General features: G+C 36.3%; 1 protein-coding gene across 4 annotated transcripts in view; it reads left to right on the plus strand.

Annotated features, from left to right (window-relative positions):
* Window positions 1-27,758, plus strand: part of Asap (ArfGAP domain of ASAP) — a 320,942-nt gene that overhangs the window by 244,086 nt on the left and 49,098 nt on the right. For all 4 annotated transcript variants that reach the window (XM_068361129.1, XM_068361152.1, XM_068361139.1 and 1 more), the window contains exons 2-8: window positions 11,889-11,961; window positions 19,505-19,650; window positions 20,232-20,387; window positions 21,136-21,234; window positions 25,030-25,115; window positions 25,729-25,894; window positions 26,738-26,837. In XM_068361129.1, the coding sequence (XP_068217230.1) occupies window positions 11,889-11,961; window positions 19,505-19,650; window positions 20,232-20,387; window positions 21,136-21,234; window positions 25,030-25,115; window positions 25,729-25,894; window positions 26,738-26,837 (826 nt within the window). The remainder of the gene's footprint in view (window positions 1-11,888; window positions 11,962-19,504; window positions 19,651-20,231; window positions 20,388-21,135; window positions 21,235-25,029; window positions 25,116-25,728; window positions 25,895-26,737; window positions 26,838-27,758) is intronic.

Consider the following 27,758-nt stretch of genomic DNA (forward strand, 5'->3'; position numbering starts at 1 on the left):
AATCGCTTACAAAAGTATCGTTACCCGCTTTAAAATGTTTATTTTTTTTTTATCAAGTAATAATAATAATAATAATAATAATAATAATAATAATAATAATATAATAATAATAATAATAATAGAAAGAAGTTTCTGGCAACTTTTCCTGAGCAGAGAATCAACTCCGCCCATATCAAGCAAAATCCATAAAAAGGTTGCATTGCTTACATCATTATAGTCAATGAGATTAAAATCTTGCTTTTATTATATTATTCAATTTCATTTGTTGTTTAGTAATGTAGTAGTAAAGACTTGCAATCTCTCTGAGCACTTAATATTACGCAATATCCTCACGAGTTAGGAGGTTAAAGATCTAGTGAATGGAACTACATATTTATCACAAGAATGATGTAATTTTAAATCGTTTTGCCCTTTTTAACATTTTTTAATAATTGATTATCTGGAAATATTCAAAAGTCCTATTTTCGTAACACCGAAAAATAATAAAATTTTACATAAAAAATGGTAGAAAGAAGATTTAAAATTTCAAAAAAAGTCTAGTCAGGTTATCGGACTTAACTGAGTATGTGTTATTGTTTTTGTTGAAAAACTGACAATTATTTTTAATACCTCAATTCATGAGGTACATTAAACCTGACATCAAACTAATCTCTCTCTCTCTCTCTCTCTCTCTCTCTCTCTCTCTCTCTCTCATGACTTGCGTTACACCTTATATATATATATATATATATATATATATATATATATATATATATATATAGATATAGATATAGATATAGATATAGATATAGATATAGATATAGATATAGATATATGTGTGTGTGTGTGTGTGTATGTGTGTGCGCGCGTGCTCGTGCACTGCTCATTCCATTAGGCCTAATGTTTTATAATTATTAAAACAGAGAATCTTTCGAATGTTAGGCTTGATTTTATGATATATATTAATTCAGCCTTTCTGGGGAAGCAGTATTCTGAGGCAAATGAAAGCCTTTCTGGGGTAGTAGTATTCTGAGGCAAATGAAAGCCTTTCTGGGGTAGTAGTATTCTGAGGCAAATGAAAGCCTTTCTGGGGTAGTAGTATTCTGAGGCAAATGAAAGCCTTTCTGGGGTAGTAGTATTCTGAGGCAAACGAAAGCCTTTCTGAGGTAGTAGTATTCTGAGGCAAATGAAAGCCTTTCTGGGGTAGTAGTATTCTGAGGCAAACGAAAGCCTTTCTGGGGTAGTAGTATTCTGGGGCAAACGAAAGCCTTTCTGGGATAGTAGTATTCTGAGGCAAACGATAACCTTTCTGGGGTAGTAGTATTTTGGGGCAAACGAAAGCCTTTCTGAGGTAGTAGTATTCTGAGGCAAACGAAAGCCTTTCTGGGGTAGTAGTATTCTGAGGCAAACGAAAGCCTTTCTGGGGTAGTAGTATTCTGAGGCAAACGAAAGCCTTTCTGGGGTAGTAGTATTCTGAGGCAAATGAAAGCCTTTCTGGGGTAGTAGTATTCTGAGGCAAACGAAAGCCTTTCTGGGGTAGTAGTATTCTGAGGCAAATGAAAGCCTTTCTGGGGTAGTAGTATTCTGAGGCAAATGAAAGCCTTTCTGGGGTAGTAGTATTCTGAGGCAAATGAAAGCCTTTCTGGGGTAGTAGTATTCTGAGGCAAATGAAAGCCTTTCTGGGGTAGTAGTATTCTGAGGCAAATGAAAGCCTTTCTGGGGTAGTAGTATTCTGAGGCAAATGAAAGCCTTTCTGAGGTAGTAGTATTCTGAGGCAAATGAAAGCCTTTCTGGGGTAGTAGTATTCTGAGGCAAATGAAAGCCTTTCTGAGGTAGTAGTATTCTGAGGCAAATGAAAGCCTTTCTGTGGTAGTAGTATTCTGAGGCAAATGAAAGCCTTTCTGAGGTAGTAGTATTCTGAGGCAAATGAAAGCCTTTCTGTGGTAGTAGTATTCTGAGGCAAACGATAACCTTTCTGGGGTAGTAGTATTCTGAGGCAAACGAAAGCCTTTCTGAGGTAGTAGTATTCTGAGGCAAATGAAAGCCTTTCTGAGGTAGTAGTATTCTGAGGCAAACGAAAGCCTTTCTGAGGTAGTAGTATTCTGAGGCAAATGAAAGCCTTTCTGGGATAGTAGTATTCTGAGGCAAACGATAACCTTTCTGGGGTAGTAGTATTTTGGGGCAAACGAAAGCCTTTCTGAGGTAGTAGTATTCTGAGGCAAACGAAAGCCTTTCTGAGGTAGTAGTATTCTGAGGCAAATGAAAGCCTTTCTGAGGTAGTAGTATTCTGAGGCAAATGAAAGCCTTTCTGAGGTAGTAGTATTCTGAGGCAAATGAAAGCCTTTCTGGGGTAGTAGTATTCTGAGGCAAACGATAACCTTTCTGGGGTAGTAGTATTCTGAGGCAAATGAAAGCCTTTCTGGGATAGTAGTATTCTGAGGCAAATGAAAGCCTTTCTGAGGTAGTAGTATTCTAAGGCAAATGAAAGCCTTTCTGAGGTAGTAGTATTCTGAGGCAAACGATAACCTTTCTGGGGTAGTAGTATTCTGAGGCAAACGATAACCTTTCTGGGGTAGTAGTATTCTGAGGCAAATGAAAGCCTTTCTGTGGTAGTAGTATTCTGAGGCAAACGATAACCTTTCTGGGGTAGTAGTATTTTGGGGCAAACGATAACCTTTCTGGGGTAGTAGTATTCTGAGGCAAATGAAAGCCTTTCTGGGATAGTAGTATTCTGAGGCAAACGATAACCTTTCTGGGGTAGTAGTATTTTGGGGCAAACGAAAGCCTTTCTGAGGTAGTAGTATTCTGAGGCAAATGAAAGCCTTTCTGAGGTAGTAGTATTCTGAGGCAAATGAAAGCCTTTCTGGGGTAGTAGTATTCTGAGGCAAATGAAAGCCTTTCTGGGGTAGTAGTATTCTGAGGCAAATGAAAGCCTTTCTGGGGTAGTAGTATTCTGAGGCAAATGAAAGCCTTTCTGGGGTAGTAGTATTCTGAGGCAAATGAAAGCCTTTCTGGGGTAGTAGTATTCTGAGGCAAATGAAAGCCTTTCTGGGGTAGTAGTATTCTGAGGCAAACGATAACCTTTCTGGGGTAGTAGTATTCTGAGGCAAACGATAACCTTTCTGGGGTAGTAGTATTCTGAGGCAAATGAAAGCCTTTCTTGGGATAGTAGTATTCTGAGGCAAACGATAACCTTTCTGGGGTAGTAGTATTCTGAGGCAAATGAAAGCCTTTCCGGGGTAGTAGTATTCTGAGGCAAATGAGAGCCTTTCCGTGGTAGTAGTATTCTGAGGCAAACGATAACCTTTCTGGGGTAGTAGTATTCTGAGGCAAATGAAAGCCTTTCTGGGGTAGTAGTATTCTGAGGCAAATGAAAGCCTTTCTGAGGTAGTAGTATTCTGAGGCAAACGATAACCTTTCTGGGGTAGTAGTATTCTGAGGCAAACGATAACCTTTCTGGGGTAGTAGTATTCTGAGGCAAATGAAAGCCTTTCTGGGATAGTAGTATTCTGAGGCAAACGATAACCTTTCTGGGGTAGTAGTATTTTGGGGCAAACGAAAGCCTTTCTGAGGTAGTAGTATTCTGAGGCAAATGAAAGCCTTTCTGAGGTAGTAGTATTCTGAGGCAAATGAAAGCCTTTCTGGGGTAGTAGTATTCTGAGGCAAATGAAAGCCTTTCTGGGGTAGTAGTATTCTGAGGCAAATGAAAGCCTTTCTGGGGTAGTAGTATTCTGAGGCAAATGAAAGCCTTTCTGGGGTAGTAGTATTCTGAGGCAAATGAAAGCCTTTCTGGGGTAGTAGTATTCTGAGGCAAATGAAAGCCTTTCTGGGGTAGTAGTATTCTGAGGCAAACGATAACCTTTCTGGGGTAGTAGTATTCTGAGGCAAATGAAAGCCTTTCTGGGATAGTAGTATTCTGAGGCAAATGAAAGCCTTTCTGAGGTAGTAGTATTCTAAGGCAAATGAAAGCCTTTCTGAGGTAGTAGTATTCTGAGGCAAACGATAACCTTTCTGGGGTAGTAGTATTGTGAGGCAAACGATAACCTTTCTGGGGTAGTAGTATTCTGAGGCAAATGAAAGCCTTTCTGTGGTAGTAGTATTCTGAGGCAAACGATAACCTTTCTGGGGTAGTAGTATTCTGAGGCAAATGAAAGCCTTTCTGGGATAGTAGTATTCTGAGGCAAACGATAACCTTTCTGAGGTAGTAGTATTCTAAGGCAAATGAAAGCCTTTCTGAGGTAGTAGTATTCTGAGGCAAACGAAAGCCTTTCTGAGGTAGTAGTATTCTGAGGCAAATGAAAGCCTTTCTGAGGTAGTAGTATTCTGAGGCAAATGAAAGCCTTTCTGAGGTAGTAGTATTCTGAGGCAAATGAAAGCCTTTCTGGGGTAGTAGTATTCTGAGGCAAACGATAACCTTTCTGGGGTAGTAGTATTCTGAGGCAAATGAAAGCCTTTCTGGGATAGTAGTATTCTGAGGCAAATGAAAGCCTTTCTGAGGTAGTAGTATTCTAAGGCAAATGAAAGCCTTTCTGGGGTAGTAGGATTCTGAGGTAAATGAAAGCCTTTCTGAGGTAGTAGTATTCTGAGGCAAATGAAAGCCTTTCTGGGGTAGTAGTATTCTGAGGCAAACGATAACCTTTCTGGGCTAGTAGTATTCTGAGGCAAATGAAAGCCTTTCTGGGGTAGTAGTATTCTGGGGCAAATGAAAGCCTTTCTGGGGTAGTAGTATTCTGAGGCAAACAATAACCTTTCTGGGGTAGTAGTATTTTGGGGCAAATGAAAGCCTTTCTGGGGTAGTAGTATTCTGGGGCAAATGAAAGCCTTTCTGGGGTAGTAGTATTCTGAGGCAAACGATAACCTTTCTGGGGTAGTAGTATTTTGAGGCAAATGAAAGCCTTTCTGGGGTAGTATTATTCTGAGGCAAATGAAAGCCTTTCTGGGGTAGTAGTATTCTGGGGCAAATGAAAGCCTTTCTGGGGTAGTAGTATTCTGAGGCAAACGATAACCTTTCTGGGGTAGTAGTATTCTGAGGCAAATGAAAGCCTTTCTGGGGTAGTAGTATTCTGAGGCAAATGAAAGCCTTTCTGGGGTAGTAGTAATCTGAGGCAAACGATAACCTTTCTGGGCTAGTAGTATTCTGAGGCAAATGAAAGCCTTTCTGGGGTAGTAGTATTCTGGGGCAAATGAAAGCCTTTCTGGGGTAGTAGTATTCTGAGGCAAACGATAACCTTTCTGGGCTAGTAGTATTCTGAGGCAAATGAAAGCCTTTCTGGGGTAGTAGTATTCTGGGGCAAATGAAAGCCTTTCTGGGGTAGTAGTATTCTGAGGCAAACAATAACCTTTCTGGGGTAGTAGTATTCTGGGGCAAATGAAAGCCTTTCTGGGGTAGTAGTATTCTGAGGCAAACGATAACCTTTCTGGGGTAGTAGTATTTTGGGGCAAATGAAAGCCTTTCTGGGGTAGTAGTATTCTGGGGCAAATGAAAGCCTTTCTGGGGTAGTAGTATTCTGAGGCAAACGATAACCTTTCTGGGGTAGTAGTATTCTGAGGCAAATGAAAGCCTTTCTGGGGTAGTAGTATTCTGAGGCAAACGATAACCTTTCTGGGGTAGTAGTATTCTGAGGCAAATGAAAGCCTTTCTGGGGTAGTAGTATTCTGAGGCAAACGATAACCTTTCTGGGGTAGTAGTATTCTGAGGCAAATGAAAGCCTTTCTGGGGTAGTAGTATTCTGAGGCAAACGATAACCTTTCTGGGGTAGTAGTATTCTGAGGCAAATGAAAGCCTTTCTGGGGTAGTAGTATTCTGAGGCAAACGATAACCTTTCTGGGGTAGTAGTATTCTGAGGCAAATGAAAGCCTTTCTGGGGTAGTAGTATTCTGAGGCAAACGATAACCTTTCTGGGGTAGTAGTATTCTGAGGCAAATGAAAGCCTTTCTGGGGTAGTAGTATTCTGAGGCAAACGATAACCTTTCTGGGGTAGTAGTATTCTGAGGCAAATGAAAGCCTTTCTGGGGTAGTAGTATTCTGAGGCAAATGAGAGCCTTTCCGGGGTAGTAGTATTCTGAGGCAAACGATAACCTTTCTGGGGTAGTAGTATTCTGAGGCAAATGAGAGCCTTTCTGGGGTAGTAGTATTCTGAGGCAAATGAAAGCCTTTCTGGGGTAGTAGTATTCTGAGGCAAATGAAAGCCTTTCTGGGGTAGTATTATTCTGAGGCAAACGATAACCTTTCCGGGGTAGTAGTATTCTGAGGCAAATGAGAGCCTTTCTGGGGTAGTAGTATTCTGAGGCAAACGATAACCTTTCTGGGGTAGTAGTATTTTGGGGCAAATGAAAGCCTTTCTGGGGTAGTAGTATTCTGAGGCAAATGAAAGCCTTTCCGGGGTAGTAGTATTCTGAGGCAAACGATAACCTTTCTGGGGTAGTAGTATTCTGAGGCAAATGAAAGCCTTTCTGGGGTAGTAGTATTCTGAGGCAAATGAAAGCCTTTTTGGGGTAGTATTATTCTGAGGCAAACGATAACCTTTCCGGGGTAGTAGTATTCTGAGGCAAATGAGAGCCTTTCTGGGGTAGTAGTATTCTGAGGCAAACGATAACCTTTCCGGGGTAGTAGTATTTTGGGGCAAATGAAAGCCTTTCCGGGGTAGTAGTATTCTGAGGCAAACGATAACCTTTCTGGGGTAGTAGTATTCTGAGGCAAATGAAAGCCTTTCTGGGGTAGTAGTATTCTGAGGCAAATGAAAGCCTTTCCGGGGTAGTAGTATTCTGAGGCAAACGATAACCTTTCTGGGGTAGTAGTATTCTGAGGCAAATGAAAGCCTTTCTGGGGTAGTAGTATTCTGAGGCAAATGAAAGCCTTTCTGGGGTAGTATTATTCTGAGGCAAACGATAACCTTTCTGGGGTAGTAGTATTCTGAGGCAAATGAAAGCCTTTCCGGGGTAGTAGTATTCTGAGGCAAACGATAACCTTTCTGGGGTAGTAGTATTCTGAGGCAAATGAAAGCCTTTCTGGGGTAGTAGTATTCTGAGGCAAATGAAAGCCTTTCTGGGGTAGTATTATTCTGAGGCAAACGATAACCTTTCCGGGGTAGTAGTATTCTGAGGCAAATGAGAGCCTTTCTGGGGTAGTAGTATTCTGAGGCAAACGATAACCTTTCTGGGGTAGTAGTATTTTGGGGCAAATGAGAGCCTTTCTGGGGTAGTAGTATTCTGAGGCAAATGAAAGCCTTTCTGGGGTAGTATTATTCTGAGGCAAACGATAACCTTTCTGGGGTAGTAGTATTCTGAGGCAAATGAGAGCCTTTCTGGGGTAGTAGTATTCTGAGGCAATTGAAAGCCTTTCTGGGGTAGTAGTATTCTGAGGCAAATGAAAGCCTTTCTGGGGTAGTATTATTCTGAGGCAAACGATAACCTTTCTGGGGTAGTAGTATTCTGAGGCAAATGAGAGCCTTTCTGGGGTAGTAGTATTCTGAGGCAAATGAAAGCCTTTCTGTGGTAGTAGTATTCTGAGGCAAATGAAAGCCTTTCTGGGGTAGTATTATTCTGAGGCAAACGATAACCTTTCTGGGGTAGTAGTATTCTGAGGCAAATGAGAGCCTTTCCGGGGTAGTAGTATTCTGAGGCAAACGATAACCTTTCTGGGGTAGCAGTATTTTGGGGCAAATGAAAGCCTTTCTGGGGTAGTAGTATTCTGAGGCAAATGAAAGCCTTTCCGGGGTAGTAGTATTCTGAGGCAAACGATAACCTTTCTGGGGTAGTAGTATTCTGAGGCAAACAATAACCTTTCTGGGGTAGTAGTATTTTGGGGCAAATGAAAGCCTTTCTGGGGTAGTAGTATTCTGAGGCAAATGAAAGCCTTTCTGGGGTAGTAGTATTCTGAGGCAAACAATAACCTTTCTGGGGTAGTAGTATTTTGGGGCAAATGAAAGCCTTTCCGGGGTAGTAGTATTCTGAGGCAAACGATAACCTTTCTGGGGTAGTAGTATTCTGAGGCAAACAATAACCTTTCTGGGGTAGTAGTATTTTGGGGCAAATGAAAGCCTTTCTGGGGTAGTAGTATTCTGAGGCAAACGATAACCTTTCTGGGGTAGTAGTATTTTGGGGCAAATGAAAGCCTTTCTGGGGTAGTAGTATTCTGAGGCAAATGAAAGCCTTTCTGGGGTAGTAGTATTCTGAGGCAAATGAAAGCCTTTCTGGGGTAGTATTATTCTGAGGCAAACGATAACCTTTCTGGGGTAGTAGTATTCTGAGGCAAACGATAACCTTTCTGGGGTAGTAGTATTTTGGGGCAAATGAAAGCCTTTCTGGGGTAGTAGTATTCTGAGGCAAACAATAACCTTTCTGGGGTAGTAGTATTTTGGGGCAAATGAAAGCCTTTCTGGGGTAGTAGTATTCTGAGGCAAACAATAACCTTTCTGGGGTAGTAGTATTTTGGGGCAAATGAAAGCCTTTCTGGGGTAGTAGTATTCTGAGGCAAATGAAAGCCTTTCTGGGGTAGTAGTATTCTGAGGCAAATGAAAGCCTTTCTGGGGTAGTATTATTCTGAGGCAAACGATAACCTTTCTGGGGTAGTAGTATTCTGAGGCAAATGAGAGCCTTTCCGGGGTAGTAGTATTCTGAGGCAAACGATAACCTTTCTGGGGTAGTAGTATTTTGGGGCAAATGAAAGCCTTTCTGGGGTAGTAGTATTCTGAGGCAAATGAAAGCCTTTCCGGGGTAGTAGTATTCTGAGGCAAACGATAACCTTTCTGGGGTAATAGTATTTTGGGGCAAATGAAAGCCTTTCTGGGGTAGTAGTATTCTGAGGCAAATGAAAGCCTTTCTGGGGTAGTAGTATTCTGAGGCAAATGAGAGCCTTTCTGGGGTAGTAGTATTCTGAGGCAAATGAAAGCCTTTCTGGGGTAGTAGTATTCTGAGGCAAATGAAAGCCTTTCTGGGGTAGTAGTATTCTGAGGCAAATGAAAGCCTTTCTGGGGTAGTAGTATTCTGAGGCAAATGAAAGCCTTTCTGGGGTAGTAGTATTCTGAGGCAAATGAAAGCCTTTCTGGGGTAGTAGTATTCTGAGGCAAATGAGAGCCTTTCTGGGGTAGTAGTATTCTGAGGCAAACGAAAGCCTTTCTGAGGTAGTAGTATTCTGAGGCAAACAATAACCTTTCTGGGGTAGTAGTATTCTGAGGCAAATGAAATCCTTTCTGGGATAGGAGTATTCTGAGGCAAATGAAAGCCTTTCTGGGGTAGTAGTATTCTGAGGCAAACGAAAGCCTTTCTGAGGTAGTAGTATTCTGAGGCAAACAATAACCTTTCTGGGGTAGTAGTATTTTGGGGCAAATGAAAGCCTTTCTGGGGTAGTAGTATTCTGAGGCAAATGAAAGCCTTTCTGGGGTAGTAGTATTCTGAGGCAAATGAAAGCCTTTCTGGGGTAGTAGTATTCTGAGGCAAATGAAAGCCTTTCTGGGGTAGTAGTATTCTGAGGCAAATGAAAGCCTTTCTGGGGTAGTAGTATTCTGAGGCAAACAATAACCTTTCTGGGGTAGTAGTATTCTGAGGCAAATGAAATCCTTTCTGGGATAGGAGTATTCTGAGGCAAATGAAAGCCTTTCTGGGGTAGTATTATTCTGAGACAAATGAAAGCCTTTTTGGGGTAGTATTATTCTGAGGCAAATGAGAGCCTTTCTGGGGTAGTATTATTCTGAGGCAAATGAGAGCCTTTCTGGGGTAGTAGTATTATGAGGCAAATGAAAGCCTTTCTGGGGTAGTAGTATGCTGAGGCAAATGAGAGCCTTTCTGGGGTAGTATTATTCTGAGGCAAATGAGAGCCTTTCTGAGGTAGTAGTATTCTAAGGCAAATGAAAGCCTTTCTGGGGTAGTAGTATTCTGAGGCAAACGAAAGCCTTTCCGGGGTAGTAGTATTCTGAGGCAAACGATAACCTTTCTGGGGTAGTAGTATTTTGGGGCAAATGAAAGCCTTTCTGGGGTAGTAGTATTCTGAGGCAAATGAAAGCCTTTCTGGGGTAGTAGTATTCTGAGGCAAATGAAAGCCTTTCTGGGGTAGTAGTATTCTGAGGCAAATGAAAGCCTTTCTGGGGTAGTAGTATTCTGAGGCAAATGAAAGCCTTTCTGGGGTAGTAGTATTCTGAGGCAAACGAAAGCCTTTCTGAGGTAGTAGTATTCTGAGGCAAACAATAACCTTTCTGGGGTAGTAGTATTTTGGGGCAAATGAAAGCCTTTCTGAGGTAGTAGTATTCTGAGGCAAATGAAAGCCTTTCTGGGGTAGTAGTATTCTGAGGCAAATGAAAGCCTTTCCGGGGTAGTAGTATTCTGAGGCAAATGAAAGCCTTTCTGGGGTAGTAGTATTTTGGGGCAAATGAAAGCCTTTCTGGGGTAGTAGTATTCTGAGGCAAATGAAATCCTTTCTGGGATAGGAGTATTCTGAGGCAAATGAAAGCCTTTCTGGGGTAGTATTATTCTGAGACAAATGAAAGCCTTTTTGGGGTAGTATTATTCTGAGGCAAATGAGAGCCTTTCTGGGGTAGTATTATTCTGAGGCAAATGAGAGCCTTTCTGGGGTAGTAGTATTATGAGGCAAATGAAAGCCTTTCTGGGGTAGTAGTATGCTGAGGCAAATGAGAGCCTTTCTGGGGTAGTATTATTCTGAGGCAAATGAGAGCCTTTCTGAGGTAGTAGTATTCTAAGGCAAATGAAAGCCTTTCTGGGGTAGTAGTATTCTGAGGCAAATGAAAGCCTTTCTGGGGTAGTATTATTCTGAGGCAAATGAGAGCCTTTCTGGGGTAGTAGTATTCTGAGGCAAATGAAAGCCTTTCTGGGGTAGTAGTATGCTGAGGCAAATGAGAGCCTTTCTGGGGTAGTATTATTCTGAGGCAAATGAGAGCCTTTCTGAGGTAGTAGTATTCTGAGGCAAATAAGAGCCTTTCTGGGGTAGTATTATTCTGAGGCAAATGAGAGCCTTTCTGAGGTAGTAGTATTCTGAGGCAAATAAGAGCCTTTCTGGGGTAGTAGTATGCTGAGGCAAATGAGAGCCTTTCTGGGGTAGTAGTATGCTGAGGCAAATGAGAGCCTTTCTGGGGTAGTATTATTCTGAGGCAAATGAGAGCCTTTCTGAGGTAGTAGTATTCTGAGGCAAATAAGAGCCTTTCTGGGGTAGTATTATTCTGAGGCAAACGATAACCTTTCTGGGATAGTATTATTCTAAGGCAAATGAGAGCCTTTCTGGGGTAGTATTATTCTAAGGCAAATGAGAGCCTTTCTGGGGTAGTAGTATTCTGAGGCAAATGAAAGCCTTTCTGGGGTAGTAGTATGCTGAGGCAAATGAGAGCCTTTCTGGGGTAGTATTATTCTGAGGCAAATGAGAGCCTTTCTGAGGTAGTAGTATTCTGAGGCAAATAAGAGCCTTTCTGGGGTAGTATTATTCTGAGGCAAACGATAACCTTTCTGGGATAGTATTATTCTAAGGCAAATGAGAGCCTTTCTGGGGTAGTATTATTCTAAGGCAAATGAGAGCCTTTCTGGGGTAGTATTATTCTGAGGCAAACGATAACCTTTCTGGGATAGTATTATTCTAAGGCAAATGAGAGCCTTTCTGGGGTAGTATTATTCTAAGGCAAATGAGAGCCTTTCTGGGGTAGTATTATTCTAAGGCAAATGAGAGCCTTTCTGGGGTAGTAGATCTTAATAGCTCCAGTGTTTTTCTTGGAATACTAAGATGCATTTAAAAGAGAAAATTATTCATTTGATGAAATTTCATTCTTGATTCAAAGTATCTTCAGATTTAAAACAACTCTACAAATATTTGTGACAATGTCAGCTGAATAATGTGAGAATATTACCTTCATGTTAGTAATAATGGTTATTATTATTATTATTATTATTATTATTATTATTAATTTTTCCAGGTATTGGACCGGGATCGAGAAGGGTTATCCCGTATGAAGAAAGTGGTGAAACTTATGCACAATACAGGCCAAGGTAAATGAAATATTTAGTTACTCCATATAATCATTTAACTTTTATTTAACTTTATTAATGTACAGTATACTCCAAAACTGGTGATGCAATTTTAATTTTTGCTTCGGGCAGGCGTTGTTCTCAAGTTGCCACTTAGTATTATATCTTATATTTCACTTTGTAAACGTGTGTATGTATGAGACATGTGAGAGGTATCACCAGTTTTGCTGTATACTGTACATAGAATAACCAAGGTCTATAGAATAAGAGTAAACACTAGTACATATTAAGGTTTAGTGCCAAGGTACGCAGCTGAGTAGGACGTCAAAGTTTGTGAATTTTTCAAAACATTGGAAAATTGGTTGAATGTTTATTTCAAAACTTTGAAAACTTGTTTGAATGTATTTGTTTCAAGCCTTTGAAAACTTGTTTGGATGTGTTTGTTTCAAGCCTTTGAAAACTTGTTTGGATGTGTTTGTTTCAAGCCTTTGAAAACTTGTTTGGATGTGTTTGTTTAAAACCTTTGAAAACTTGTTTGGATGTATTTGTTTCAAGCCTTCGAAAACTTGTTTTGGTGTATTCGTTTCAAGCCTTTGAAAACTTGTTTTGGTGTATTTATTTCAAACCTTTGAAAACTTGTTTGAATGTGTATTTCAATCCTTTGAAAACTTGTTTGAATGCATTTGTTTCAAGTTTTTTAAAACTTGTTTGAATGTATTTTTAACTTGTTTGAATGAATTTGTTTCTAGCCTTTGAAAACTTGTTTGATTGAGTTTATTTCAAGCCTTTGAAAACTTGTTTGAACATATTTGTTTCAAGCCCTTTTGAAAACTTGTTTGAACGTATTTCTTTCAAGCCTTTTAAAACCTGTTTGAATGTGTTTTTTCAAGCCTATGAAAACTTGTTTGGATATGTTTATTTCAAGCCTTTGAAAACTTATTTGAATGTGTTTATTTCAAGAATTTGAACACTTGTTTGAATGTGATTATTTCAAGCCTTTGAAAAATTGTTTGAATGTATTTTTTCAAGCTTTTGAATACTTGTTTGAATGTGAATATTTCAAGCCTTTGAAAACTTGTTTGAATGTGATTATTTCAAGCCTTTGAAAACTTGTTTGAATGTATTTTTTCAAGCTTTTAAATACTTGTTTGAATGTGAATATTGCAAGCCTTTGAAAACTTGTTTGAATGTGATTAGTTCAAGCCTTTGAAAACTAGTTTGAATGTGATTATTTCAAGCCTTTGAAAACTTGTTTGAATGAGATTATTTCAAGCCTTTGAAAACTTGTTTGAATGAGATTATTTCAAGCCTTTGAAAACTTGTTTGAATGTGTTTATTTCAAGCCTTTGAAAACTTGTTTGAATGTGTTTATTTCAAGCCTTTGAAAACTTGTTTGAATGTATTTTTTCAAGCTATTGAATACTTGTTTGAATGTGATTGTTTCAAGCCTTTGAAAACTTGTTTGAATGTGTTTATTTCAAGCCTTTGAAAACTTGTTTGAATGTGTTTATTTCAAGCCTTTGAAAACTTGTTTGAATGTGTTTATTTCAAGCCTTTGAAAACTTGTTTGAATGTGTTTATTTCAAGCCTTTGAAAACTTGTTTGAATGTGATTATTTCAAGCCTTTGAAAACTTGTTTGAATGAGTTTATTTCAAGCCTTTGAAAACTTGTTTGAACATATTTGTTTCAAGCCCTTTTGAAAACTTGTTTGAACGTATTTTTTTCAAGCCTTTTAAAACCTGTTTGAATGTGTTTTTTCAAGCCTCTGAAAACTTGTTTGGATATGTTTATTTCAAGCCTTTGAAAACTTATTTGAATGTGTTTATTTCAAGAATTTGAATACTTTTTTGAATGTGATTATTTCAAGCCTTTGAAAACTTGTTTGAATGTATTTTTTCAAGCTTTTGAATACTTGTTTGAATGTGATTATTTCAAGCCTTTGAAAACTTGTTTGAATGTGATTATTTCAAGCATTTGAAAACTTGTTTCAATGTGATTATTTCAAGCCTTTGAAAACTTGTTTGAATGTGATTATTTCAAGCCTTTGAAAACTTGTTTGAATGTGTTTATTTCAAGCCTTTGAAAACTTTTTTGAATGTGTTTATTTCAAGCCTTTGAAAACTTGCTTGAATGTAATTATTTCAAGCCTTTGAAAACTTGTTTGAATGTATTTTTTCAAGCTTTTAAATACTTGTTTGAATGTGATTATTTCAAGCCTTTAAAAACTTGTTTGAATGTGATTATTTCAAGCCTTTGAAAACTTGTTTGAATGAGATTATTTCAAGCCTTTGAAAACTTATTTGAATGTGTTTATTTCAAGCCTTTGAAAACTTGTTTGAATGTGTTTATTTCAAGCCTTTGAAAACTTGTTTGAATGTATTTTTTTCAAGCTTTTGAATACTTGTTTGAATATGATTGTTTCAAGCCTTTGAAAACTTGTTTGAATGTGTTTATTTCAAGCCTTTGAAAACTTGTTTGAATGTGTTTATTTCAAGCCTTTGAAAACTTGTTTGAATGTGTTTATTTCAAGCTTTTGAAAACTTGTTTGAATGTGTTTATTTCAAGCCTTTGAAAACTTGTTTGAATGTGTTTATTTCAAGCCTTTGAAAACTTGTTTGAATGTATTTGTTCAAGCGTTTGAAAACTTGTTTGAATGTGTTTATTTCAAGCCTTTGAAAACTTGTTTGAATGTGTTTATTTCAAGCCTTTGAAAACTTGTTTGAATGTGTTTATTTCAAGCCTTTGAAAACTTGTTTGAATGTGTTTATTTCAAGCCTTTGAAAACTTGTTTGAAGGGTTTTTGTTTCAAGCTTTTAAATACTTGTTTGAATGTGATTATTTCAAGCCTTTGAAAACTTGTTTGAATGTGATTATTTCAAGCCTTTGAAAATTGTTTGAATGTGTTTATTTCAAGCCTTTGAAAACTTGTTTGAATGTGTTTATTTCAAGCCTTTGAAAACTTGTTTGAATGTGTTTATTTCAAGCCTTTGAAAATTTGTTTGAATTTGTTTATTTCAAGCCTTTGAAAACTTGTTTGAATGTGTTTATTTCAAGCCTTTGAATACTTTTTTTAATGTGTTTATTTCAAGCCTTTGAATACTTTTTTTAATGTGTTTATTTCAAGCCTTTGAAAACTTGTATGAATGTATTTGTTTCAAGCCTTTAAAAACTTGTTTGAAAGTGTTTATTTCATTCCTTTGAAAACTTGTTTGAATGTGTTTATTTCATGCCTTTGAAAACTTGTTTGAATGTGTTAATTTCATGCCTTTGAAAACTTGTTTGAATGTGTTAATTCCAAGCCTTTGAAAATTTGTTTGAATGTGTTTATTTCATGCCTTTGAAAACTTGTTTGAATATGTTTATTCCAAGCCTTTGAAAACTTGTTTGAATGTGTTTATTTCAAGCCTTTGAAAACTTGTTTGAATGTATTTGTTTCAAGCCTTTAAAAACTTGTTTGAATGTATTTTACTAGCCTTTGAAAACTTGTTTGAATGTGTTTATTACAAGTCTTTGAAAACTTGTTTGAATGTGTTTATTTCAAGCCTTTGAAAACTTGTTTGAATGTGTTTATTTCAAGCCTTTGAAAACTTGTTTGAATGTGTTTATTTCAAGCCTTTGAAAACTTGTTAGAATGTGTTTATTTCAAGCCTTTGAAAACTTGTTTGAATGTGATGATTACAAGCCTTTGAAAACTTGTTTGAATGAGTTTATTTCAAGCCTTTGAAAACTTGTTTGAACATATTTGTTTCAAGCCCTTTTGAAAACTTGTTTGAACGTATTTCTTTCAAGCCTTTTAAAACCTGTTTGAACGTATTTCTTTCAAGCCTTTTAAAACCTGTTTGAATGTGTTTTTTCAAGCCTATGAAATTGTTTGGATATGTTTATTTCAAGCCTTTGAAAACTTATTTGAATGTGTTTATTTCAAGAATTTGAACACTTGTTTGAATGTGATTATTTCAAGCCTTTGAAAACTTGTTTGAATGTATTTTTTCAAGCTTTTGTATACTTGTTTAAACGTGATTATTTCAAGCCTTTGAAAACTTGTTTGAATGTGATTATTTCAAGCCTTTGAAAACTTATTTGAATGTGTTCATTTCAAGAATTTGAACACTTGTTTGAATGTGATTATTTCAAGCCTTTGAAAACTTGTTTGAATGTGATGATTACAAGCCTTTGAAAACTTGTTTGAATGAGTTTATTTCAAGCCTTTGAAAACTTGTTTGAACATATTTGTTTCAAGCCCTTTTGAAAACTTGTTTGAACGTATTTCTTTCAAGCCTTTTAAAACCTGTTTGAATGTGTTTTTTCAAGCCTATGAAAACTTGTTTGGATATGTTTATTTCAAGCCTTTGAAAACTTATTTGAATGTGTTTATTTCAAGAATTTGAACACTTGTTTGAATGTGATTATTTCAAGCCTTTGAAAACTTGTTTGAATGTATTTTTTCAAGCTTTTGAATACTTGTTTGAATGTGAATATTTCAAGCCTTTGAAAACTTGTTTGAATGTGATTATTTCAAGCCTTTGAAAACTTGTTTGAATGTATTTTTTCAAGCTTTTAAATACTTGTTTGAATGTGAATATTTCAAGCCTTTGAAAACTTGTTTGAATGTGATTAGTTCAAGCCTTTGAAAACTTGTTTGAATGTGATTATTTCAAGCCTTTGAAAACTTGTTTGAATGAGATTATTTCAAGCCTTTGAAAACTTGTTTGAATGAGATTATTTCAAGCCTTTGAAAACTTGTTTGAATGTGTTTATTTCAAGCCTTTGAAAACTTGTTTGAATGTGTTTATTTCAAGCCTTTGAAAACTTGTTTGAATGTATTTTTTCAAGCTATTGAATACTTGTTTGAATGTGATTGTTTCAAGACTTTGAAAACTTGTTTGAATGTGTTTATTTCAAGCCTTTGAAAACTTGTTTAAATGTGTTTGTTTCAAGCCTTTGAAAACTTGTTTGAATGTGTTTATTTCAAGCCTTTGAAAACTTGTTTGAATGTGTTTATTTCAAACCTTTGAAAACTTGTTTGAATGTGATTATTTCAAGCCTTTGAAAACTTGTTTGAATGAGTTTATTTCAAGCCTTTGAAAACTTGTTTGAACATATTAGATTCAAGGCCTTTTGAAAACTTGTTTGAACGTATTTCTTTCAAGCCTTTTAAAACCTGTTTGAATGTGTTTTTTCAAGCCTCTGAAAACTTGTTTGGATATGTTTATTTCAAGCGTTTGAAAACTTATTTGAATGTGTTTATTTCAAGAATTTGAATACTTGTTTGAATGTGATTATTTCAAGCCTTTGAAAACTTGTTTGAATGTATTTTTTCAAGCTTTTGAATACTTGTTTGAATGTGATTATTTCAAGCCTTTGAAAACTTGTTTGAATGTGATTATTTCAAGCCTTTGAAAACTTGTTTCAATGTGATTATTTCAAGCCTTTGAAAACTTGTTTGAATGTGATTATTTCAAGCCTTTGAAAACTTGTTTGAATGTGTTTATTTCAAGCCTTTGAAAACTTTTTTGAATTTGTTTATTTCAAGCCTTTGAAAACTTGCTTGAATGTAATTATTTCAAGCCTTTGAAAACTTGTTTGAATGTATTTTTTCAAGCTTTTAAATACTTGTTTGAATGTGATTATTTCAAGCCTTTAAAAACTTGTTTGAATGTGTTTATTTCAAGCCTTTGAAAACTTGTTTGAATGAGATTATTTCAAGCCTTTGAAAACTTATTTGAATGTGTTTATTTCAAGCCTTTGAAAACTTGTTTGAATATGTTTATTTCAAGCCTTTGAAAACTTGTTTGAATGTGTTTATTTCAAGCCTTTGAAAACTTGTTTGAATGTATTTATTTCAAGCCTTTGAAACCTTGTTTGAATGTGTTTATTTCAAGCCTTTGAAAACTTGATTGAATGTGTTTATTTCAAGCTTTTGAAAACTTGTTTGAATGTGTTTATTTCAAGCCTTTGAAAACTTGTTTGAATGTGTTTATTTCAACCCTTTGAAAACTTGTTTGAATGTATTTGTTCAAGCCTTTGAAAACTTGTTTGAATGTGTTTATTTCAAGCCTTTGAAAACTTGTTTGAATGTGTTTATTTCAAGCCTTTGGAAACTTGTTTGAATGTGTTTATTTCAAGCCTTTGAAAACTTGTTTGAAGGGTTTTTGTTTCAAGCTTTTGAATACTTGTTTGAATGTGATTATTTCAAGCCTTTGAAAACTTGTTTGAATGTGATTATTTCAAGCCTTTGAAAATTGTTTGAATGTGTTTATTTCAAGCCTTTGAAAACTTGTTTGAATGTGTTTATTTCAAGCCTTTGAAAACTTGTTTGAATGTGTTTATTTCAAGCCTTTGAAAATTTGTTTGAATTTGTTTATTTCAAGCCTTTGAAAATTTGTTTGAATTTGTTTATTTCAAGCCTTTGAAAACTTGTTTGAATGTGTTTATTTCAAGCCTTTGAATACTTTTTTGAATATGTTTATTTCAAGCCTTTGAAAACTTGTATGAATGTATTTGTTTCAAGCCTTTAAAAACTTGTTTGAAAGTGTTTATTTCATTCCTTTGAAAACTTGTTTGAATGTGTTTATTTCATGCCTTTGAAAACTTGTTTGAATGTGTTTATTCCAAGCCTTTGAAAATTTGTTTGAATGTGTTTATTTCATGCCTTTGAAAACTTGTTTGAATATGTTTATTCCAAGCCTTTGAAAACTTGTTTGAATGTGTTTATTTCAAGCCTTTGAAAACTTGTTTGAATGTATTTGTTTCAAGCCTTTAAAAACTTGTTTGAATGTATTTTTACTAGCCTTTGAAAACTTGTTTGAATGTGTTTATTTCATGCCTTTGAAAACTTGTTTGAATGTGTTTATTACAAGTCTTTGAAAACTTGTTTGATTGTGTTTATTTCAAGCCTTTGAAAACTTGTTTGAATGTGTTTATTTCAAGCCTTTGAAAACTTGTTTAAATGTGTTTATTTCAACCCTTTGAAAACTTGTTTGAATGTGTTTATTTCAAGCCTTTGAAAACTTGTTTGAATGTGTTTATTTCAAGCCTTTGAAAACTTGTTTGAATGTGATGATTACAAGCCTTTGAAAACTTGTTTGAATGAGTTTATTTCAAGCCTTTGAAAACTTGTTTGAATGTGTTTATTTCAAGCCTTTGAAAACTTGTTTGAATGTGTTTATTTCAAGCCTTTGAAAACGTGTTTGAATGTGTTTATTTCAAGCCCTTGAAAACTTGTTTGAATGTATTTTTTCAAGCTTTTGAATACTTGTTTGAATGTGATTATTTCAAGCCTTTGAAAATTGTTTGAATGTGTTTATTTCAAGCCTTTGAAAACTTGTTTAAATTTGTTTATTTCAAGCCTTTGAAAACTTGTTTGAATGTATTTTGTTTTTCTTCTGTCACATTCTTATTTCAGAAATAATGAAAGAAATAATTTAACCCTATGATAATATTTCAAAGATTCTATGCCTTCATTTTATGCCCTTGTAGTTTTAATATTTCGGGAAGCCTATTGGAGACATCCCTGCCTGTTGGAGGAGGGTTTGAGATCCTCTCAATTTTCAATCCTTTCAGGTTACGTCGGCTCAGAAAATGACATGAGCGACGCTCTCCGGAGATTGGGCGAGATCGGGGGTCGGCCGGAAGACAAGGCTCTGAGCGAAGCTTTCCACAAATTTGCTGTTGTGATCAGGGAACATTCTCAATTGTTGCAACAGCTGGTAATTATGTGGTCGAGTTCTTTGGTTGTAGTATAGAAGGACAATTTGATTTTGTCTGTATTATATTGATAATTCTGAATGGGTTTTTTTGCGTTAGGTTTCAAGAGAACAGTGTTTTTTTTTTCCTCGGGATTATTTGAAAATTAATATATACCAAGATAATCTCGAATGTACTTTAATCTCTTTATATATAATTTCATCCCTCCATAGATTTAAGTGTATTGTAGTGCAATATACTTGGATTTTTTGAAATGGCATAAAATAACTTGAAATTTTAGGAAGTATAACTTAAAATTTTAAGAAATATAACTTAAATTTTTAAGAAATATAACTTAAAATTTTAATAAACATATGATATTTAGTGGAGAAAATTTTTAGAAGCTTAAATTTTTTTTATTGGACATTTGAAACTAATAATTTTTAGTGGACAAAATCCTAAACTCAAATAGTTTTCAGTGGACAAAATCTTAAATTCAAATTATTTTTATTGGACAAAATTTTAAACTCAAATCATTTTTAATGGAACTCAAATGATTTTCAGTGGCCCCACGTATACATCCTTACCAATATTTACCTTTCAGATAACAAACCAAAGAAACAACTTGTTGCATCCCCTTGATAGTGTATTGAAAGGCGACCTTAAAGGAGTAAAGGGAGACCTGAAGCAGCCCTTTGACAAAGCTGCCAAAGTCTACGACGCAAAGTTTGCTAAGATTGAAAAGGATAAAAAACAACAGGTATGCTGCAGTTTCTAATTATTATTATTATTATTATTATTATTATTATTATTATTATTATTATTATTATTATTATTACTTGTTAAGTTACAGCCATAGTTGGAAAAGCCCAAGGGCTCCAACAAGGAGATAGCCCAGTGAGGAAAGGAAATAAGGAAATAAACTGTTATGAGAAGTAATTAACAATTAAAGTAAAATACTTCAAGAACAGTAACAACATTAATATAAATCTTTCATATATAAATGATTAAAACTTTAAAAAATAAGAGGAAGAGAATAACATAGAATAGTGTGCCCGAGTGTACTCTCATGCAAGAAAACTTGACCCTGAGACAGTTTATTTTCTACTTATTTCTTTTAGAAGTTTAATAAGTTGAAAGAAAGTTCAGATGGAACTTGATCTTAATTACTCTCTTGGAGATGAATGTTTACGATGTTTGTAACTTTAGAGTTCGATTAAAGATGTACATCTGTAAACAATGCAAAATAATAATAAAGTATTTTCGTCATTAAATAATGTATTGTGGAATATTTTTTCATTAAATATATTACAGCTGATTCACCACGTTTTTTTACAAATTATGTTATTCAGTGCATTTTTTCACTTTGATTTTAGTGCATTTTTTCATTGGAGACAACACAGCCCCTCCCCAAAAATAATATTTTTCTTCGTTATAACACATTTATTTTTTATATCCAAGTTATTCAACGTTATCATTTGCTGAACATTCCTCCGTTACTCCTTCAGGCAAAAGAAGCTGGCTTCATCAAAGTGGAAGTGGATGCTGCTGAAGTGGCTGAAGAAATGAGCAAAGAGCGGAAGATGTTCCAACTCCAGATGTGTGACGTAAGTTTCGTTGTTTTGTACGTTGGTCATTTGATATTACGTAAATGTTGGTCACTTAATATTACGTAAATGTTGGTCACTTAATATTACGTAAATGTTGGTCACTTTATATTACGTAAATGTTGGTCACTTGGTATCACGTAAATGTCGGGCACTTAATATTACGTAAATGTTGATCACTTGATATTACGTAAGTGTTGGTCATATTCAATAGGACACAAGACAGGACGACATCTTGGAGGGAACTGTCTTTTATTTCAAAGCGCATGCGCGGCCTACAACAAGTACGGTGCGCCATATGTACCATATACAACATCTCCCCTTTAAGATTGTTTGATAATTATTTAAAGTTAACAATCCATTTTCCCCTTAAGAAACATAAAAGTTTTAAGAAGTTACATAATCCATTTCCTCCCTATATGTATTTGTGATAATACAAATAATAGTGATCCAGCAATCAAATAAATACACTACATGGCAAACACAAATAAACTACAAGGCTCAACACTTATCCACAATTAACATATGACAAATGTAGTGAATGTCTCTTGAACATTAAAACACAAACATTATTAGTTAAATGTGACATTAACATGGCGTTAACACTAAGTACACGTTCATTTTATGTTATTGACATGGTTGAGATGAAAATAAAATCATTTAATAATAAACCATATCGGGTTATTGGGTTGTTTTTGTCATTCTTCCTGACGTTCTGGGGGTCACTTTGGGGTTTGATTTGGCAGGTGTCTGGGGGGGGGGGACCTTTGGTAGGGGTAGAGATGGGTGGTTCGGGCGCAGTCGGTTGTGGTTCAGTCTGAATTCGTAGGATGTCAGGTGGTTCCGGACCCTTCTGCGGTGGTGACTCTCCGGTGGTGCCGGTATAAACTAGAGCGATCCGATTGCGTCAAATAACACTTCCGTTCTCCATAGCTACCCGGTAGGATCTAGGGTTGGTCTTCTGCTGTTTGATTTCACCGTAGCTAGACTGGTCTCTCACAAAGACTTTATCTCCTGGGTTGAGACAGGGGAGCTGCACAACTCTATGATGGCGGTCATGCGCTTTGGTGTACTGATTCTTGTACTCTTCTCCTTCCTTGATCTTCTGATGGTCTGGTACCTGTGGTATCAGCTTAGCTGGAGCTGTCGGGACGGTAGTCCTTAGCTGTCGGGACATAAGGAGCTGACTTTGTGACTTACCATTGTAGAGCAGTGCTGATCTATAGGTAAGTAGTCCGAGGTAGGGGTTTTGGTTTTTACTCAGAATCACTTTCGCTGTTCTGACGGCTCTTTCTGCTTCTCCGTTGGCTTTTGGATACCTTGGTGATGAGTTGATGTATGTAAACCCCCAGTCTTTGCTGAATTTGTGGAACTCTCTTGATGCGTACTGAGGTCCATTGTCGGATATTACAACCTTGGGAGCTCCATGAGTGGCAAAGCTTCCGGATGACAGCTTGCCTGGTGGTAGATTCTAATTCTTTGAACTCGAGCCATCTAGAACGTAGTCTACTATCAACACATACTGCTTCGACTTGTACTCGAACAGGTCAGTTCCCACTCTTTCCCAGATTTCTTTGGGGGTGAGAGGGCTAGGAGTGGCTCGGTTGGTTGGTCACAATGCAGGATGCAGGTTGAACAGCTTCTGCACGTTGCTTCTACCTGTGATGTGATAGACGGCCAGCAAACACTTTCCTTCGCACGGGCCTTGCATTTGGTCATACCCAGGTGTCCAGAGTGGAGTTTCTCCAGGTTATTCATCTGGAGTGACTGCGGGATGACTAGACGGTCGTCAAGCATCAAGATCTCGTCGTTGATGGTGAAGTGGGGTGCCTTCTCCCAGTAGGTCTTGAGGAGCAGTAAGTTGGGCATCACAGGAGGCCAGCCTTCTTTCACCCACTCCCGGATCTGCGCACAGACTGCGTCGTTCTGTTGGGCTCGGATTTCTTTGAGTCTCTTGTCACTGGCAGGCAGGTGCTGGATCAATGAATCCTTGAACGCCTCTGTTTCCAGGCAGAAAATTTCTTCTTACTTGGAGGGCTTCCCAACAGGTGCTCGTGAGAGGGCGTCGGCGGTCTTCTGATATACCCCTGGGACGTACTTCACTTCCGGTGAGTATCTCATGAGCGTTAGTCTGAATCTGAAGATGCGGGCTGGAAGTTTGGACAGGTCAGTTGTTGTAAGTAGTGGTACAAGCGGTCGGTGGTCTGTTTCCACGGTGAATTTCGAGCCAAGCACATAGTCTGAGAATTTCTCGCACGCCCAGGTTACAGCTAGTGCTTCCTTTTCTATTACCGCGTATCTCTTCTCTGTGTCAGTAAGGGACCGAGATGCATAGTATATCGGCCGTCGGATGCCGTTGCTGTCAGTTTGGAGAAGGACAGCCCCAAGGCCATCTTGGCATGCATCTGTTGCGATGACACATGGTGTATTCGGATCACAATGGGCCAGGACTTCAGTTGAGGACAGCATGCGTTTGATGGTATCGAAGGCGTCTTGTTGAGCCTTGTCCCACATCCACATTTGCGAAGAGGCTTGTTCACTCGGGCTAGTGTCGGTATGAATTTGGCGAGTTGGTCTGTCATGCCCATAAACCGCTGTAGCTCTGTGATGTTTTGAGGCTCTGCTAATTCCTGGATGGCTCGTGTCTTATCTGGATCGATGCCGATGCCTTCTTTGGAGACGACATGACCGAGGAACTTCAAGCACGGCTGGTTAAAACAGCATTTGTTGTTCAACGTCACTTCGGCGTCTCGCAGCCTCATCAACACATTCCTCACTCTCTCATCATGTTCCGGTTTTGTCGATGCATGAATCAGTATGTCATCCATATGACAGATTACCCCTTCTAGCCCATTTAGGATCTTCGACATCAGTCTCTGGAATACTTCCAGCGCCGAACTAATGCCGAAGGGCAGGCGTTTGAAACAGAAGCGCCCGTATGGTGTGACAAAGGCTGTCAGCAGTCTGGAATCTGGGTGCAGAGGGATCTGCCAGAAGCCAGAGTTTGCATCTAACTTGGTGAAGATTGTGCTTCCCCTAATCTTCGCCAGATTGTCATCTACCTTTGCCATCAGGTGAATTTCTCTTCTGACTGCTCAGTATATTTAGCACTATTTATACCTTTGAAATGGTGCTTTAAGGAGCATTTCACGGAGCGACACAGGTTGAGCCCAGAAATTACGTAAATGCTGGTCACTTAATATTACGTAAATGTTGGTCACTCAGTATTGTGTAAATAATTATTTGAATGCTTGACATTACACAGTTGACATCCTTCATAGGGACTATTCATCAGATATAGTTTTTACATTCTAATAAGTTGGCATTTAGTAATAAAGATACTTTAATACTATTAATTTGCAATGAACGCATGGTCAAGGTTTCAAAATTCATATTTGGTATACATTATCAACAGTTGTAGTTTACCTTTAATCTGTATTCAATATAATATGTACATATTGTAGTGTATATCATTATCTGTATTCAATACAGTGTATATATTGTAATTTAGATAGTTTAGGAAGCAATTGCAAGGCATTCAAAGTTATCTAACCTTTTAAAAGTGCTACATTATAGCTGACATATTTGTATATAAAAGTTTTCGGCTTTGGGGGGTTGTCATAAATGATTTTACATTTTGTGGTTTTGTAATAATTGTTGTGTATAGGATTTTTATCTCTCGACTTCTGTGTAATATGTACAGAATGTTTTATAGAAATTATATTCTGCGTAAACTGACTGGATAGTATTCTGAGGTTATTCTTTACTCGACTTTTTTCACTTTATATTTCACAGTATCTTATAAAGGTGAATGAGATCAAGACCAAAAAAGGCGTTGAATTCTTGCAGAAGCTTGTGGAGTATTACCATGCATATTGCAAGTAAGTTTTGAATACAAATTTTATAGTTATATAATACATTGTACTGTATATCATATTCACGTATTCTTAGTCATTTGTGGTGCGTCCTCTCTGGTTCCAATAATCTAGTGGCATCTTTCAGGGGGGTTTCAACTTAGGCATATTTTATAATTTAGATGACTATTTATAGCATTATAGGTTAGTTTTAATGTTATGTAATTAATATTTTAGGATAGATTTAAAACATTTACAACAATAGAGTTTTATTTGGTATTTATGTACATATCTTGATCATAAGAAATGCTAAAAAGTATTTTTTAGTATAGATTTAAAACAATTACAACAAAGAATTTTTTTTGCTATTTTCTAAATATCTTAATCATAAAGAATACAGTACTATGAAGTATATTTTTGAAAGTTAAAATTGTCTTTTCTAATGTTGGCATAAATTCAGCTCTGTTATAGATTTTACCATTTACAATGTGTTTCAGATCGTAGAAAAAACTAATGTAAATTTATAGACCTATAGGCCATAGGATTAAGACTGCTTAACCCCTTTTCCCTTCATATAGACATTTTTATGAATTAATTGTATTTTTTAGTTTGTGTATTTCATCATGAATTCCCCCCGCAGGTATTTTGAGGAAGGCATGAAAACATGGGCACATTTTGGAACCTATGTCAGTGAACTTAGCGAGAAGCTGCGAGATGTACGTCACAGGCAAGAAGAGGAACGTCGTCATTTACTCGCCACTCGCAAGATTATTAGTAACTCCCTCTCTGCTGAGGCAAAAACTGAGGTAGGTTACTGCTGTTTATCGTTATATATCGAGTAACTTTACATGATATGAGAACGACTTGCGCGATTGTTATTAAGAGTAACAAGTTTGCGTGTGGTACCTAAGATTAAAAAGTAATTCACAGAAATAAAGCAAAGCTAAAGTTTTCTTTTAAATTTTCAGTTACTTACTTGACTTAGCAGACTTTTGAACTGTTAGTGATGATAATAATCATGATTTTGATGACTTTTTAGAGAGAGAGAGAGAGAGAGAGAGAGAGAGAGAGAAATACCTGACTAAACTGACATGTACAATAACACTGACTTTTTATTCTAGAACTGTATACATTACATTACCTTATTGAGGTCATTCCCTAAGTGACTTTGGTCATTTGGTCATAATTTGAACTAATTGAAAGTCATGAATTAGTTTTACTTTGAAATTAAATATGATGTGCCACATTGGGGTATGGATAATTTTATAAAAAGAATTTTGTTCTGGAAAGTACTATTACTTCAAAGTTTATTTAAGATTACGTTGCAAGAATCTGTTACATATTTTTTCTAATGTACACTGGTCAATATGAAGTAGAGGGTAAACAATTTATTTTAGCCTATTCTGGAGTTATTCATCCTGAGCTGTTTTGAGAGAGAAACTTATGAAGAACATACAGGGGATGGCAGCAGCTCAAAAATAGCAAAAAAAATTTGGAAATCTGTTACTTCAATATCTTTTATTCTTAGTAAATATAATAGAAATTTTTTCATTTGTAGGATTATATGCTGTATTTTCTTTTACAGCAGCAAGTGTGTATGATTCATAATGTCGTGGATGTCAGATATTGTATTATGTTTCTTTCTCTAGCTTTCAGGCGTTGCAACACATGGGTACTCTTTACACCGTCAGACGGGGAACAAAATTCATGGCACAAACAAGAGTGGCTATTTGTACAAAAAATCCGAAGGTACGTGTCTTTTTTTTTTTTTTTTTTTCGTTTCGAGGACATTTTCTTTAGTTAACAATGTTTCAGGTTTTCGTTGCCTTTTTAATTTTCTAAAGTATTTTTTTTCCATATTTAATGGTTATTTTATGGGAAATTCTTTATGTCTGCAGAATTCTCATTGTTCAAAGTACAGTACAATACTGATTTGGTATTTCTGGGTATTGTATCATTTCAAGTCTTTTTGTCCTCGAAATTATATTGTTTTTCTCTCATTGCATTTTCTATTGAGAGTTGGGAAGAGAGTACTATACTGTACTACTATTTTATGTATTGAATAAAACAATCATAAGGCCATTTTGATATTAGTTGGATTCTTTTAAGGATCTCTTGAAAATATATTTTGAATGTCATAGAGCTACCAACTGTGTTAAGTTTTGTATATTGAAAACAATATGAAAATTGGAGTAAAACAAGGGAAAAGAAATTGTAAGCCAAAAAGTAAAAATTAATTAGTCAACAGTAAACAAAGACAAAGGGAAATGGGAAGGGCTTTATGAAACTTATTTATTAATATATAAGAGTAAATATATATGATTCACATTAAATAAAACTGGAATATTAACCCTTTTACCCCCAGGCTATTTGGAACTTTCCAACCCTTAACCCCCAGGGGTTTTCTTTTTTTCAAGCACATTTTGCCATATATATTTTTAAATTGCTCTAACAGCCTTAATTTTCGTCATAGAGAGGTCAGGTTGGTCTAATTTTTTGGAAAATGCCTGAAGTTTCTCATAAAGTTATCAAAAATATGCCAAAAAAAAAAATGTAAATAGCAGTTTTTTGCGGAGGACGTACCAGTACGTCCATTGGGGGCAAAAGGGTTAATAAGGTAAATAAGAAAAGAGCAAGCGCACTTGGAGTTCACGAATCTCCATCAAGACT

Source organism: Palaemon carinicauda, chromosome 2 (genome assembly GCF_036898095.1).
Source record: "Palaemon carinicauda isolate YSFRI2023 chromosome 2, ASM3689809v2, whole genome shotgun sequence".
In the NCBI taxonomy this organism is placed as follows: domain Eukaryota; kingdom Metazoa; phylum Arthropoda; class Malacostraca; order Decapoda; family Palaemonidae; genus Palaemon; species Palaemon carinicauda.